Source organism: Ctenopharyngodon idella, chromosome 17, assembly GCF_019924925.1.
Source record: "Ctenopharyngodon idella isolate HZGC_01 chromosome 17, HZGC01, whole genome shotgun sequence".
Lineage (NCBI taxonomy): Eukaryota > Metazoa > Chordata > Actinopteri > Cypriniformes > Xenocyprididae > Ctenopharyngodon > Ctenopharyngodon idella.
The window spans coordinates 26,286,407-26,302,054 of NC_067236.1; the positions used below are offsets into that span (position 1 = coordinate 26,286,407).

The window sequence follows — 15,648 nt, forward strand, 5'->3', positions numbered from 1 at the left end:
TATCACAGTTATATTCATTCTTTGTCACCATGAACTTTCAGTTTGTTTACATTTGTCAACGTTGTTCAGTTCTCCCACTCCTCATTATAAGTTCATTCCGTTCAGGTGCACGTCATTAATCATCTTGTTTGAGTCACTGTAAGTTCTCCCTTCACAGTCAGTCTTTGTCCGACCAAAGATCAGGCCGACCTTGTCATAGACCAGAAACCTTATGTTTTATCTTTTAAAATTATGGAAATTATTTTGCATTATCTTTCAAAATTCGGTTAAAGGGTTAGTTCACCCAAAAATGAAAATAATGTCATTTATTACTCACCCTCATGGCGTTCCACACCTGTAAGACCTTCGCTAATCTTCGGAACACAAATTAAGATATTTTTGTTGAAATCCGATGGCTCAGTGAGGCCTGCATAGACAACAATGACATTTCCTCTCTCAAGATCCATTACTAAAAACTAAAACATAATCATTACTAAAAACATATTTAAATCAGTTCATGTGAGTACAGTGGTTCAGTATTAATATTATAAAGCGACCAGAATATTTTTGGTGCACCAAAAAAAAACAAAAAACAAAAAAAACAACTTAAATAGTGATGTCCGATTTCAAAACACTGCGTCAGGAAACTTCAGAGCATTATGAATCAGTGTGTCGAATCAGCGGTTCGGAGCACCAAAGTCACGTGATTTCAGCAGTTTGGCGGTTTGAAACGTGATCCGAATCATGATTCGACACGCTGATTCATAATGCTCCGAAGCTTCCTGAAGCAGCGTTTTGAAATCAGACATCACTATATAAGTCATTATTTTGTTTTTTTTGGTGCACCAAAAATATTCTCGTCGCTTTATAATATTAATATTGAACCACTGTACTCACATAAACTGATTTAAATATGTTTTTAGTACTTATTAATGGATCTTGAGAGAGGAAATGTCATTGCTGGCTATGGAGGCCTCACTGAGCCATCGAATTCCAACAAAAATATCTTAATTTGTGTTTCGAAGATTAACGAAGGTCTTACGGGTGTGGAATGGCATGAGGGTGAGTAATAAATGACATTATTTTCATTTTTGGGCGAACTAACCCTTTAACAGCTTTGTTCAGACTGAACTTCTCCCACAAATGGTGGACTTTTTTCAAGTCATTTGTTTTACTCTAAACTGGACGATCGAAAGAGCAAAAATATTTTAGTCTTTATGTTACAAAAATATATTGGATATGGCAAAATATATGAATGCTATTTAATGAATACAATGTAACATGAATAAGATAGGTTCATAAGGTGCGCAATATGTCGAGAGACATTGAATGGGTCAGACATGATTTTGACCACTTCATAAAGTTTTGTTTTGTAGAAAGCCTTTCTTTAAAATGAATTTTGTTTTGTATAAATTGTATCTTAATTTTAATCAATGTTTCACCAACCAATATAAATAAGAAGCAAATATAGCAGACAAAATAAGCCTAATCATGACATGGAGGCGCCGGCGCGATCAACTGTGTTGCACATGAAATGGAGCGCGTCTCTTAAATGAACCGAAACTCAGGAACTGTGTGAGTGAGTCCAAGAAGAATCGCACAGGTTTTAGCCAGATTGCAAACACGACTTGCTGGCCCTCCAAAACAATGCTGATCCTCCTCATTGCAGACAAAAATGTTCAGAAGGCTATGTGCTGTAGGAGATATTGCTGCACATCTCCATTCTTACACTATAAAACAAACATGTATTTTATCTTGAAAATTTTTCCAGCATTAGCTATGTTGATATGTTTAAGGTTTTAACAAAACATGTGGGTACAAAATGCATCCAGGGGTGCATTTCTCAAAAGCATCGTAAATAGCGTTAGCACCAATTAGCAACAATGGTCTCCACGATCAACTCATGATGCTTTTAGGCTAACTGTTCTTGATACTTATTTTGTACTCCTGGATGAGGTCATCCTCTTCACCCAGCAACTAACCAAGTGGTGGATGACACCGTCTCCCCAGCTAACAATTTTTGGTTGCCAGAACGTTCCCTGAACGTTAATTTTTGTTCCCAGAATGTTGGTTTTTGGTTCCCAAAACGTTCTTTTTTAAATTTTGTTTTTGGTTAGCCAGGAAAGTTTTCTTAATGGAAATATATAACGTTAGTTTTTTTTTTATAACATTATTTTTTTGGGATTGCACATTTCAAATGAGTTCTATATCATGATATAGCTTAATCAGCTGGATGTTGTCTTTCGATGGCCTTTGAATCATGCTTTGAATATGTTTATCATATAAAAAATAATTACTACGACGTTCTATTTTCTAATATTGACAATGTAACTGAAACACCAAATTCTACAATATTTTAATAGATAAACAAAACAAGGTGGATATCGTAAAAATCAGCTCGCAAAAAAAAGATTAGGCTCTTTTTATTTCTTTAACATAGCAAATACAGTCTTTCAAACCAGACCTGCTAAGAGCGGACCACACCAGCGATCGATGCGGATTGGGAGTCTGGCACTTTAACAAGCAGGCTATCAACTAGGCTACCACATGATATGTTGCACAACTTTTAAACACTATCTCGCTTCTGTTATACTAGGGACAATTTCTAGTTATGGAAATATTACTTAAAACTAGTGTTCAGTTTTTTTTTTACTAGCCTGAAAAGTATCTGGGTAATAAGTTGAATACATAGAATGGGGTAGGTATTGCTGAACATGAAATCTTAGCAATTGCATTAAGACAAAGAGGTGCGATCTTTAATTAATATGTTTAATGTTAGATGAAAAGATCCACAAAGTTATAGGCTATTGTACATATCCTATCAATTCATAGGCACTCCTTTGGCTAAAATGATCCGTGCTGAATTGGTCTGGTCTGACTCAGTGTACCATTGATTGGGTGTAAATCGTTCAAACCTACTGGCTGTGGAAATCAGTGGGCGTGACTCATTATACTATAAGCAAAACGCCGTAAAAGACGCGCACGCTGTGCAACCAAAACGGCGTTTTTTACGGCGTCATATGGCAAGATGGACGACGTAAAAAGCGGTGCTTTTCATGCATACCAAAACGCTGCCAAATACAGCGTCATTGACGTATTTTCGCGCATTTTTTTTTACGCCGTTTGTACTGCGCAAATACTGTTTAAAATGCCGCATTTGACAGTGTTTGACTGTAAATGCGATTAATCTATAGCGTAATTCTGACCCTTTTGGCTTGCTATACTTCTGGTCTGTGTCATTCAGCACGATTCCGCCTATCCCGCCTTCACTAATCGATAACGAATTGTGATTGAAAGCATGCAGTTCGCAATGTGTGTTTTGTCATCATGGCTAATAGAAATATGAAGCTTGAAGTAAATTCATGCATTTAGTATGAATAGATTACTGTTTGAATAGATTTTTTTTGCAGATATGTGTGTACAGTAACTATACAATATTACATATATAAACAAATAATATTATATTATATAAAACAAACAAACAGAATTTAGTTCGGGACATGTTATTCAAACTAAATATAAAAATACAAAATAAAAAATTTGTAATTATATGTTTATAATTTTAATTACTGTAAATGTTGATAATATTTATTTAAAATATTTTATACAACATTAGCCTATATTAGTATATATTATATAAAAATACTATTGTTTGAAGTTTGAAGTGAATTCTTGCATTCAGTATAGTTGTATAGAACTGTTGTGATTTTTTGCAGGACTGTGCAGTAACTAAATAATATAATTATATAAAATTACTATAGTATTATATAACATTTAAAAATATATTTTATATAATTTTTTTATTAATAATATACAGTAATATTATGTAAACTTAAACATTTATATATAAATATAATTTTATATCTATTTACTGCACGCACATATCTGCAAATAAATCCACCACACTCAAACCTTTGTATACAACTATACTGAATGCAAGAATTTACTTCAAGCTTCATATTTCTGTCATAGTTCACCTTGTAAGAATAACACTGCAGGAAAATCTCTCACAATAGATAAAAGGTTTCATGCAAATTGACTACATTGTAATCTAATGCGATGCTCCATCTCCTGTGGTGACGGATGTGTGACTGACTTTGCTGTAAATTTTGTGTTGCGTTGAGTCAACGCACAACGCGCTCGTTCCTTCTGCTGATTTAAGACAGAGCCGTAGAGGGTCGAGCAGGTCTCGCACTCCTGCACCTGCCGCCGGTTCCTGCCAGTGACTGGTAATGACAGAGTAATGGGAGGGACGCAGGAAAACGGGAGGGCAACAGGGCAGAAACACGGTGCCAGCAGGAAGAGCAGATAAAGTGGCAGCAATAAAAATTATATGACTACATACATCATCCTGACAGCGTATAATTTTATCTGAGAGGGCAGGGCCTTTCTGCTTGCTTTGAAATGGATGTGGTACCTAGAACCGGTTTGGCGTGCGTGGAGGTGCTAGAAGAGGAAAGCCTCCTCATCTTCACTCGCCGATAGCTCTTTCTACATACTTGATGCTTCTCCGGGGGCTGTGGGTGTTTAATAGCATTTTACATAATGCTATATTCAATGACCTTTTGACTTCTGTAGGAAACTTGAGAATTTCACTTTTTGGGCACTTATAGAAAAGGCAGCTGTAATTCTTTAGGGAGCAAGGGAATAATTTGGTTTCAGACAATTGAATGCATTGAAATGCATTCTCATTTGATGTAATTATAGAGGAACTTGCGTGAACCCAAAAATAAGATAATCACCATAGCGCAATTGGTGAAACCGTCTCAGCGGTATGTCCTTTACGTAAGTGACAATTGCTTTGGTTAATGGAGAGGTGTTTGTGTGGCTTTCTTAAAGGGCCGGCAGAAAGGCCTTTCGCAAAAACCAATTACTTCTTCCTTCTATGCAGCCTCCCATGGTCATACAATAAGCAAAAACAGGAGGTAATTAATCCAGCACTGTACTCGCAAGACAGCTTCAGCGTCTCAGAAGGACAGCTGGATTAATAATAAAGGAATTCTGTTTATCGCTTTGCAAAGCCCATGCAGGAGAATACAGCAGGAATTGTAAACACTGATGTACTTTTAGAGATTAAACAGCATTGAACAAACTGTAGTGTTTTTATTTACAAAGTGACCATTTGTCTTTAAGTCGATATACACTGATCAGGCATAACATTATGACCACTGACAGGTGAAGTGAATAACACTGATTATCTCTTCATCGCGGCACCTGCTAGTGGGTGGGAACATTTTGTCCTTAAAGTTGATGTGTTAGAAGCAGGAAAAATTGGTCAAGCGTAAGGATTTGAGTGAGTTTGACATGGGCCAAATTGTGATGGCTAGACGACTGGGTCAGAGCATCTCCAAAACTGCAGCTCTTGTGGGATGTTCCTGGTCTGCAGTGGTCAGTATCTATCAAATGTGGTAGAAGGAAGGAACAGTGGTGAACCGGCGACAGGGTCATGGGCGGCCAAGGCTCATTGATGCACGTGGGGTGCAAAGGCTGGCCTGTGTGGTCCGATCCAACAGACGAGCTACTGTAGCTCAAACTGCTCGAGAAGTTAATGCTGGTTCTGACAGAAAGGTGTCAGAATACACAGTGCATCGCAGACCAGTCAGGGTGCCCATGCTGACCCCTGTCCAGCACCAAAAGCACCAACAGTGGGCACGTGAGCATCAGAACTGGACCACGGAGCAATGGAAGAAGGTGGCCTGGTCTGATGAATCACGTTTTCTTTTACATCACGTGGATGGCCTGGTGCGTGTGTCGCTTACCTGGGGAACACATGACACCAGGATGCACTATGGGAAGAAGGCAAGCCGGCGGAGGCAGTGTGATGCTTTGGGCAATGTTCTTCTGGGAAACCTTGGGTCCTGCCATCCATGTGGATGTTACTTTGACACGTACCACCTACCTAAGCATTGTTGCAGACCATGTAAACTCTTGCATGGAAACGGTATTCCCTGGTGGCTGTGGCCTCTTTCAGCAGGATAATGCGCCCACAAAGCAAAAATGGTTCAGGAGTGGTTTGAGGAGCACAACAACGAGTTTGAGGTGTTGATTTGGCCTCCAAATTCCCCAGGTCTCAATCCAATCGAGCATTTGTGGGATGTACTGAATGAACAAGTCCGATCCATGGAGGTCCTACCTTGCAACTTACAGGACTTAAAGGATCTGCTGCTAACATCTTGGTGCCAGATACCACAGCACACCTTCAGGGGTCTAGTGGAGTCCATGCCTCGACGGGTCAGGTGATGACACCATGGCATTCTTTGAAGTACTTTTTGAAGTACCATGTAAATACTATGGTACTGCACGATTATGGTAAACATTCAGTACGGTAGCAAATATACCACAATACCATGGTCTAATAATGTTTTTTTTTTTTTTTTTTTTAATTATACTGTGGTAAAATCACATTTTTTTGGGGACAAGTATTGTGGTAATACCATAAGTATTCTTACCATTCTTAAGTGTTCATTCTTTGAGGGCATACCAAATATTAACTTAATATTAACTGTGTGGGTCTCAGTTTTCAGTAATAGTCACATGACTAGTGGCTGGTCTGTGTGATTCAACAAACCGGAAAGACCTTCTGAACATATATAAGCAGTAGACTTTTTAGAAAGGAAAAAATTAAAAGTAGTAGGGAAAATCAATGATTTACTGCCATTGTGAGAATAACATGTAATTATATAATCAATAAAAAAGTAACTGTAGTGTGATTACGAGTTCTTCAAAATGTAATCTGATTACAAGTACTTAATTTTTGGAATCTGATTATGTAATCCAGATTACATGTAATCAGTTACCCAGCACTGCAAATATACTGTAATCATTCAGTACCTAGTAGCCTATATATCAAAGTACGATATACCACGATATTACCATGTTTTTCAGGCATGTAACCCACCACAGCCTCTGGATGTGGCAAACCAGGGTGACATCTCACATCAACTCTAAAAGTACCATGACAGCAAAAGACAGACCGATAAATGCTGCTGAGCATTTATGTTTTTACAGCATGTAAAAGACCAGAAACATTAATCTTACAAATCTCACATGCAGACGTGAACTTTTGATAGCGTTTCATGAGAGGCAGACGCAGTGACAGAAGTGTTTTATCGCCATGGTAACGCAGGCCCCCAGTGTTTTCGGTCACAATGGCAGTGTCAACCTGGGTCCCTCGGGGAACTTGTCATAGGCAATCTCACACTGGCTTTGACATGTCGCGACACCGCTTGACCAGATTAAAAAGATTATACGCCGTCTCCCTGGTTTTCCTCTGAAGGTCAGGTCTGTTTAGTGTTACAGCCCTGGGTGAGCAAACATGGCAACCAGCCTTAAATCAACAGACCTGCGCCTGGCAAATTGTCACGACTCACAACAGACTGGACTGAATGTCACCGCTGTTCTACAGACTGAGAAGCATTGTGTGTGAAGTTAGTCATGACAGGGTAAAATTAAGAACTGAGCTGACTTGACGTTGCACATAAGCAGTCGGGTATTTCCAACACCTGCTCTGGAGTCATTCGCTGTGTCCGAAATTGAATACTTCCCTGCTATATAGTAGTGTTTTCAAAAGTACCGACTGTGATACAGAGTCGGTACTGAAATTTAAAAAATGTGATCCTTTGAGCACTGTTGAGTGGATTCATAAACCCCTCTGATTGGCCTTTGTGTTCACGCATTCATTAGATATGTCTGTAATTGGTTACAATGATCAACACCTGATAGACGCCTGCTTCCAAACGCTCCTGTGTGTATCTGTGTAAGAGCGTCATTGATGTCTATTTACAACATGTTTTTGAAGTGTTGATCATTGTAGCCAATCACAGACATATCTGAGGAGCACGTGAGTACAAAGGCCAATCAGAGGTGTTTACGAATCCGCTCAACAGCGCTCGAAACATCACATTTTAAAAATTTCAGTACTGACTTGGTATCGCGGTCGATACTTTTGACAAAACTACTATATAGTACGTGAAAAACAGTACGCCAAAAGAATAGTATGTCCGAATACACAGTATTTGAAAAACAGTAGTCCACGGATAACCTACTACTTCCGGCGAGATTCTGAAGTATGCATACAATGGACACTATCCCATGAGGCCACGGGAGGGGATTTATGAATGGAGGTAAAGCGACGCAACTGACGCTGGTAGGTCATAAGATAATGACAAAATGGTGGATGTAGTACGTTCGGATTTCATTCATTCTACATAGAACATACTTTTATAATGGTCTCGGAGTAAGTTCAAATTCAAATGTAGTACCTACTCAGACAGTACACGAACTCGGATGCACCGATTATCTGGGAAGAGATCACAATAATGCATTTATTTGCAGTCATATGTACAATTTTTAATACCAGGTGCATTTTACATAAATAAAACATGGATCCAATCCAAAACAGACATGTTAAGTGTCACGCTCATAGCCTGATTTCCTCTTCTTATTTTTTTGAGTTTCTTCCTCTGATTTCTCACAGCTGTCTGTTGATAAATGTGACGCTTGTGTACTCGGGAAGGCCTGACCGGAACCGAGTACTTGTCGAACAGTCACATTTACCCGAGACGTCTGCAAGTACCAGGAGCAAACCTCCCAATCCTCCTCTGACACGCTCTGGATGATGTCTTCATCCTGCGCCTCTGCCTCCAGTCTCTGGCCCAGGCAGGGTGGCAGCACATTTCCAGCAGGGGCGGGGACGATGCAGGGTACTGCGTGATAGAGTAGGCGGCTGGGTCCTGACATCACCATTATGTCTCCGCTGTGCATAAACATGGCTGTGGGACGGTCTTCTCTCTTAGTCCCGCCCAACAGGAAAACGGAAGTCTGCCCAAAACTAACAGCAAACAACAAATGAATGCATTTCTTATGCTGTATGGATAAAATGCTACATGCACTTTTCTTTTCTGAAATACCCAAGTAATATTGGACACTGACAACGTTTACATGTGCTCCAATAATCAGAGTAAGGACTTACATGACATAAGCAAACCTCTTCAGTCCCATTTACATGCAATTTTCATTATTCTGATTATTTGCTAAGAATTGTGGTTATTTTACTGCCATTCTTCACATACCCAACTGCACAGCACAAATGATAAACCCACATACAGCAGGTGTATTGCGCCAAATGCACCCAAAAATGTCTTCATTTCAGTGTATTCAACCATGAATATACTGAATTATGGTCATCTTCCACAACATTGTCAACATGAACTCAGCACCCCAAAAATGTGATGCCTTGTCTTTACCGCCAAGTTTAAAAAATCTGTGTATGACAACTTCATTTGTGTACGTCACAAAGCATATGTGCACTTTGGTCAAAGTGGAATAGATGTGATTAAAGTGTTTACATGCCTATTTATTGCAATTAAAATCGGCATTTGCCACATAATTTACTACAATTATGGTTACTACGATTATGAGCTTAATCGCATCAAGTTGATTGAAGTATTGTGTTTACATGAGGCAAAGTTTAAAGGGTTCACCCAAAAATAAAATTCTGTCATTATTTACTCACCCTTATGTCGTTCCACACCCATAAGACCTTCGTTCATTTTCGGAACACAAATTAAGATATTTTTGATGAAATCCAAAAGCTTTCTGATCCCCCATAGAAAGCATCGCAAAACCACTTTCAGGGCGCAGAAAGGTAGTAAAGACATCTTTATAATAGTCCATGGGACTAAGTACCGACCGCGATACCAAGTCAGACTGAAATTTTAAAAATGTGATGCTTTGAGCGCTGTTGAGTGGATTCGTAAACACCTCTGATTGGCCACTATGTTCAGGCGCTCAAAAGATATGTCTGTGATTGGCTACAATGATCAGCACTTCAAAAACACATTGTAAATAGACATCAGTGACTCTCTTCACCGAGCGCTTACACAGATACACATGGGAGCGTCTGAAAGCAGGCATCTATTAGCGGACCGGTCTGCTGATAGAGGCCTCCCGCTTTCAAAATGCTTTCAAATTCACTTCCGCGTGCTTTCAAACGTCCCATGCATTGATCATTGTAGCCAATCACAGACATATATGTTGAGTGCGTTAACACAAAGTCCAATCAGAGGTGTTTACGAATCCATTCAACAGCGCTGAAAGCTCATATTTTTTAAATTTCAATACCGACTTTGTAATGAAGCCAGTACTTTTGACAACACTAGACTACAACCTTAATGTTATAAAGTGACGAGAATACTTTTTGTGCGCAAAAATAACTTTATTCAACAATTTCTTCTCTACCTTTCTGGGCCTTGCTTTCTATGGGGGGGATCAAAAAGCTCTCGGATCTCATCAAAAATATCTTCATTTCTGTTCCAAAGATGAACGAAGGTCTTGCGGGTTTGGAGCGACATGAAGGTGAGTAAGTAATGACAGAATTTTCATTTTTGGGTGAACTAACCCTTTAATCGCATTATTGCCTAAATCATATTATAATTGCATGATGAGGGTACATGTAAATGTAGTCACTGACAATATCTGTATCTCCACTCAAAACTGGAATGATCGTATTTAGTAGATGAATGCACATGAACAACACCCATCATGTCATACTGAACATATTTTCTGGGAATTTTCACCCAAACAGTAAACATAAACGGTATGAATTTTAAGCTGCGCTTTATTTGGTGAATTTGGAGATTTTGATAATTGGGAAATTTGTGATTTTTTTTTTTTTTTTTTTTTTGAGTCCTGACGTTCAGATTTGGGAGAGTGTCATTTAAAGAATCAATGTGCAAACATTTTTGGATTGGTCATAAATTTAAATTAATTTAAAAAAAAAAAAAATTTAAATAAAGTTAATTGTAAATGTTGAAAGAACAATTTAATTCATACCCATTATGAGTTAACAGAAACCATGATCCATTTTTTCAGGATTTTTTGATGAAGACAAAATGTTCATAAGAACAGCATTTATTTGAAACAGAAATCATTTGTAACATTATAAATGTCACTTTAGATTAAATTAAAGCATCCTTGCAGAACTGAAGTCTTCATTCATTTTTTTAAAAATCTTATATACCCCAAACTTTTGAACAGAAGTGTAGATGAACCATCACTTACTCATAATGCGCATTCTTTGATCTTGTTGCACTAGTTCTGAAAAAAAAACCTTCCTGTCCTTATTTGGAGCACAAAACATAAAATTACCCAACAAATCCATGTTAATTAATCCGAAAACCACCTGAATGACTTCCACACTCAGAAGTAAAAACGTAGGAGGGCAACATTAAAGGGTTAGTTCAACGAAAAATGAAATTTCTGTCATTAATTACTCACCCTCATGTCGTTCCACACCCGTAAGACCTTTGCGCAAAAACAAAACAAAAATAACAACTTTATTCAACAAATTCGTCTCTCCCCTGTCATTCTCCTATGCTATTTTCGTCGCAACGCTTCCAAGTTCTATGTCAGAACGCCGACTCAGTATTGGCCAAAGATGTTCAGCATCACACGCATGTGTTGTGCTGCTCACGCAGAAGCCGGCCAATAATGAGTCGGTGTTCAGACGTAAACACGGAAGCACTGAACTGCATTCATCACGTCAACTGCATACGAGTCTGACAGGGGAGAGACAAATTTGTTGAATAAAGTATTCTCGTCGCTTCTTAACATTAAGGTTGAACCACTGTAGTCACGTTGACTATTTTAACTATGTTTTTTTACTATTTTTCTGGACCTTGAATGTGGTGATTTCGGTGCTTTCAATTGAGGATAAAAAACCTCCTGGATTTCATCAGAAATATCTTCGAAATTTGTGTTCCGAAGATGACCAAAGGTCTTACAGGTGTGGAACGACATAAGGGTGAGTAATTAATGACAGAAATTTCATTTTTGAGTGAGCTAACCCTTTAATCAGTATATGATATAATAAATATTCCTCACCTGAAAGACAACAAAGGTCGGGTATGGTCGAGCTCTGATTCGTCAACATGGATTCCAAGCGACGAATCAGATCGATAGTAGTTAAGAATGCCCGCCTCTGCATTAAAACCAGGAAAGCCACAGGCCGCAGCCACCTTGTTAGAAAGCGAGTGAAGTTCCTTGGGGAAGGGAGTGTAGTGATCTGGGGAGTAAGTCTGTGGAATAAAAGTATGTCAGAATAGTATGGCACCATACATATCTCATCACAGTACAAGGGAGTAAAAATGCCTTTCATTATAGGAAGTAAGCAGGCAGTTGTTTAGCAAATGCTTTTATTCAAAGCAACATCTCTTCTCTGATGACGTGTTCACTGACGTGAGGATGGGACAACCTGTCACTCACATGAGATCGCAGTAATAGCAAACCACAATTATCACAAAATCAAGTCCCGTCTTACATTTTTTCTTGTCCGAGTAGCCGTTTCACTTGGATATACCTCACAATAGGGAAGAAAAGACTATCGCAACTTCTCTTTTATGCCGACTTTAACATAATGATTAACATAACTGATAAAAGAGCATTTGCAGCGTTCTTTCTGCTCTGTGGCTTTTACAGTGGGTCAATGTCAGCAGTTAATCATGAAAGTGTAATCAATGGACAATCATATGAGCACGGCCTCCCCAAAGAGCTGAATTAGCGGCTTACATGTCTGATCCGAGCGGAGTGAATGCCTCAGCCTTCAGTTCTACTTAAAGGGAGGTGGAAAGAGTCTCTGCTTAAAATTCACTGATTGCCATCAGACGTTTGGCGGTGTCAAACTAACATCAGAGCTAATGAATCCGGTGTGCACCTCCTGACTGATTTAATAGGACAGAAGACTAAACACTTTTATGCAATTAGCATATAAACGAGACAGGCAGACATCAGGTCTGTACAATTAGAGATGAAATGTCCTGAAAGGAGCAAATAATGCTAATAAGATCCCGGGCAATGTTTTCTCCCTCCCTCTCTCTCGCTCTCTCTCCAGGAAAAACAATAACAATTGGCTCCACAGCAAAATATTTGTATTTGCTAAAAACCCAAAAATACTTTTTTTAAAAAAATTTCAGTAACAGTATATACTGGTAAAGTTTAGAAAAAATATAAAACATACATTCACAACTGTTTAAATTAAAAGTTTGTGGTCGGTAGAAGTGCTCAGCAAGGCTGCATTTATTTGATAAAAAAATACAGTAAAAACAGTTATATTGTGAAACATTATTACAATTTGAAATGAAATTGTTCTCTATTTTAATATATTTTAAAATGTATATTGCTTTATTGCTATAGGATAGTATAGAGTAGACAGGAAGCAAAGTGAAAGAGAGGGGGCGGGACCAAGAAAGGACGACGAGCCAGGACTTGAACTCGGGTCGCCCGAAGCGCAACTGGACTACATGTCGGAGCACTGCCAACGAGGCTATCGGCTCCAACATTTAAAGGATTAGTTCACTTCAGAATTAAAATTTCCTGATAATTTACTCACCCCATGTTATCCAAGATGTTTATGTCTTTCTTTCTTCAGTTGAAAAGAAATTAAAGTTTTTGAGGAAAACATTCCAGGATTTTTCTCCATATAGTGGACTTCACCAGGGTACAACAGGTTGAAGGTCCAAATTGCAGTTTAAATGCAGCTTCAAAGGGCTCTACACAATAGCTAGGAATAAGGGTCTTATCTAGCGAAAACGATCGGTCATTTTCTAAAAAAAATAAAAATGTATATACTTTTTAACCACAAATGCTCATCTTGCACTAGCTCTCCGATGCGCCACACATTATGTAATCAAGAAAGAAAGACATGGATGACATGGGGGTGAGTAAATGATCATGAAATTTTAATTCTGAAGTGAACTAATCCTTTAAATAACTTTTTGTGATAGACACACTGCTAAAGCACATAAAATGTACATTACAGAGTGACTGTAGTACCTTGGAGTTCCAATCATAGTGGTAACCAAGTGTCACCCAGCGCAGTTTTTCTAGCAGAGTTTTGGGCTCTCTTTTCCCACAGCCTTTCCTCCTGCAATAATACACAGACCCGTTTAGATCTAGGAAGATAGGAAGAGTGTGAGATGGATCAGGTATGGTGCAGTAGCACAAACCATTTACACAAATGTTGTGTGATAAAGGGTGTCTAACAAACTGCGATACCTCAAATCTACCATTTAGGTCACAGTGAAATTACCAGCACAGACATAGCCACAAGGAAAGTGTCTATGAGGATGTTATATGCTCAGTATCAGAGGGTGGAGTTACCCAGCACACCTATATGGTATCTATACTCAAATAATTGCTACCGATGCCTCAAAAGATACAAATACAGTATTGTTTTATTCTGAAACAATGTCTAAATGCATCAAAATTATATACAATAAAACAAGATTCTACTAAGATTCTATCTTTGACTTACCGAATAGCATCTATGCTTCTTTCCCAGATGTTTTCAGTCTCCACAGATGACATATGCATATCCAGGTTACACACATTGGGCTTCTGTGGATAGATCTTCAGACACTGCTTTACCCAGTACTGCTGAGAACCCGGCAGGAATGGGTTGGATATAAAAATAAACCCTACATTCCAACAGTGACAAAATACATAGTTAATTTAATCTCATTAAAAGTAAACAGGAAGATTCCCATAACAGCATGTTAAGGAGCAAGATTTATACAGTGTTTATTAATACAGTAGGCTACCATACTGGATGAAGGAATTCTGAAAACATTTAACCGTCAGAGTGGTAGCAATTATAAATTAAAATTGGGATTATGCAATACGGGAGATTTTGACAATCACATCTTATATAAAATTAATATAATGATAGGCTTTTGTCACTATATCAAATCCATAAAATCCTTCACATTCTGGAGAACATACAGTAAGCCAATTATTTGAAACTGTCACCAGCCTATCCAAACCATACCTGGATATCCATGCAAACCAAAAGCTTTCCAGTCTTTTACCGGCTGAAGACCAGATTTAGAAACATCTTCCTCACTTATAGGAGTGGAGTTAAGTTCACAGGTAAAAATCTAGCAAATGAGACAATTTTTATTACTACTAGAAACACAAAACTGAATAAAGTACAAAGGCACAGCCTTTACTATGACAAAAGTTGTGCATGTTTATGTTCTGTAAACATGTAATATTATAGTAGTATAATAGTAGTTAATAAACATATATATTTTTTAATAAACCATAAATCATACAAATGTTTTTATAATGGGTTAATAATAATAATAATATGCACAGTTTAGGAAAGATTTATAATCATAAACATAAATACGGCAAATAAATACACTGCAAGTCTGAATGGCTCATCGTGTTATTAGGTTCCGGTTTAATACATATTTTTCATAGATTAATTAATAAATATAGATAACAAATATTCTTATAACTAATTAATAATAATAATGTTAATAATGGTGATGATAATACTAATATACAGTTTAGGAAAGACTTATAGTGTCATAATGTTAATGAATACGCAATATTTCTCAAATCTGAATGGCTCACCTTGTCATTACAAGGTTTGGAGAAATTAATGACCTCACTGAAGTCTGGAGGAGGATTTCTCCTCTTGTAAAACTTGAACAGTTTTCTAAAAGCATCTTCTCCATGCTCCACTATGGAGGCTGCCATCTTTGCCGTCATCATGTGACCTTTCTACTTCTGACGCCAACGATACAAAGCTTCGATTTTATTTAAATTTTTTTATTACATAATGCGAATAAAATAACAATTACGAACATAAAAGCTATCCCAAAG

At 38.0% G+C, this 15,648-nt stretch overlaps 1 protein-coding gene across 1 annotated transcript; it reads right to left on the reverse strand.

The window, feature by feature from the left end:
* Positions 1-8,274: 8,274 nt before the first annotated feature.
* alkbh1 (alkB homolog 1, histone H2A dioxygenase) lies at positions 8,275-15,553 on the reverse strand. The gene is made up of 6 exons (XM_051867795.1): positions 15,397-15,553; positions 14,804-14,912; positions 14,291-14,453; positions 13,810-13,900; positions 11,863-12,056; positions 8,275-8,809 (listed from the first exon to the last, which is right to left on the reverse strand). Exons 1-6 carry the CDS (start codon positions 15,535-15,537, stop codon positions 8,386-8,388), a joined length of 1,122 nt encoding a protein of 373 aa, XP_051723755.1. The 5' UTR covers positions 15,538-15,553; the 3' UTR covers positions 8,275-8,385.
* Positions 15,554-15,648: the final 95 nt, after the last annotated feature.